Source organism: Cebus imitator, unplaced genomic scaffold (assembly GCF_001604975.1).
Source record: "Cebus imitator isolate Cc_AM_T3 unplaced genomic scaffold, Cebus_imitator-1.0 Scaffold132, whole genome shotgun sequence".
Lineage (NCBI taxonomy): Eukaryota > Metazoa > Chordata > Mammalia > Primates > Cebidae > Cebus > Cebus imitator.
Genome location: NW_016107447.1, coordinates 679,050 through 680,466, shown reverse-complemented (window position 1 = coordinate 680,466; position 1,417 = coordinate 679,050). Strand labels below are relative to the sequence as shown.

Below are 1,417 nucleotides of genomic sequence, written 5' to 3'. Positions count from 1 at the left end.
AATGCCTTAGCTATAATCATATGTGGCCATCTATAAAGTAATTAAAACTGAATTAAATTGAAATTTTAAGCCAGATGCCATGGTGTGTGCCTATTGCCCCAGCTACTTGCAAGTCTGAGGCGGGAGGATTGCTTGATTCAAATACAGGCTGTCTGGTTCCAGAAAGTTGCCCTTAACATTTATTTATAATCTTTGCTTTATGTAGGCTGAGGAGGCTTTTGAGGGAAGGAAAGCTGGTATAATGTCCTGAAGAAAGGCCTGCAGGGGCTGGGCACAGTGGCTCATGCCTGTAATTCCTCTCAAAGTGCTGGAATTGGAGGCATGAGCCACTGTCCCCAGCCAATTTTGATTTCTTCAAAGCGGGGCAAGGACCTGCAGACACTTGTGTAGCAACTGGGTGCAGAATCCCTCGAAATTCTTGCGGTTACTTTTTTTCCAGATGTTTTTAGTTGTTTCTTCCACACCCGATTTTATAGTATTCTTTTTAGCAACCAGTCTTTCCTAAGTTTTCATAAAAACAAATATCTTCCTTTTGCACTCATTTCATCAGTTTATGGAATATCTAATTCAGTTACATTGTTACAATATTAAGTGTGCCTGGTGCAAACTGATTTGGGAACAGACTCAGAAGACTCTTGGCAAGCATGCCCTTCTATGGCAAAGAGCCAAAGGGAAGAGGCAAAGGGAAAGTCTAAAGAATGGCTTACTAGCCATAAGCATTTACTATGCCTGGAGCAGTAGCATTGCATTCAGAGAGCATGGAGAGCACTGGTTAGCCTAGCAAGCTGATTAAACAGATTGGTAAAGAGAAATTCTTTGTGCACTAACTCTGGAAAAGACTCTGTAATGTGGAATTGTCTCTGGAAGACACGTGCCCAGCTGGAGACTACATTTCCCAGCATCCCTTGCATCTAGGCATGACCATGTGTTAGTCTCCACCAATGGAATGTGAGCAGGAGTGGTGAGTGTCACTTCCAGGCAGGGCCTTTAGGAAGCAGGTGAGCTTCTCCATCCTTGTCTCCAGTCTAGATGCAGAGAACCCCAAAGCCCTGCAGGACGGCAAAGCTGCAACATAGAAGTCACCCAGATCACCATATGAAGGAAATCTGCCCTCCAACCAAGAACACCTGCCTTGCAATGTTAGGTAAGAGATAAACTGCTATTGTGTTAAGCCACTGGATCTTGTGGGCTGTTCACTATTGCAGCTAGCATTACCCTATTTAATACACTTCCCATATAGGGCTATCATGAGGATTAAGGTAAAGGACACGCGTGTAACAGACTTTTAATGGGACATTTCCTATTGTCTCAGATTTACAGCTAGAGCCCCAAAGCCAAGGATGGACAAGAGGTGTCAAATACCCCCATATTATGCCTGCAGGACTTCTCTCTCTCCCTCTCTCCCTCTCTCCCTCTC

The 1,417-nt window shown here is 44.2% G+C and overlaps 1 protein-coding gene across 6 annotated transcripts in view; it reads left to right on the top strand.

Moving 5' to 3' along the window:
• The first annotated feature begins 986 nt into the window (after positions 1-986).
• Positions 987-1,417, top strand: part of ADA (adenosine deaminase) — a 118,906-nt gene continuing 118,475 nt past the window's right edge. For all 6 annotated transcript variants that reach the window (XM_037742988.1, XM_037742989.1, XM_037742985.1 and 3 more), the window contains exon 1: positions 987-1,144. In XM_037742988.1, the coding sequence (XP_037598916.1) occupies positions 1,030-1,144 (115 nt within the window). In that variant the 5' untranslated portion in view covers positions 987-1,029. The remainder of the gene's footprint in view (positions 1,145-1,417) is intronic.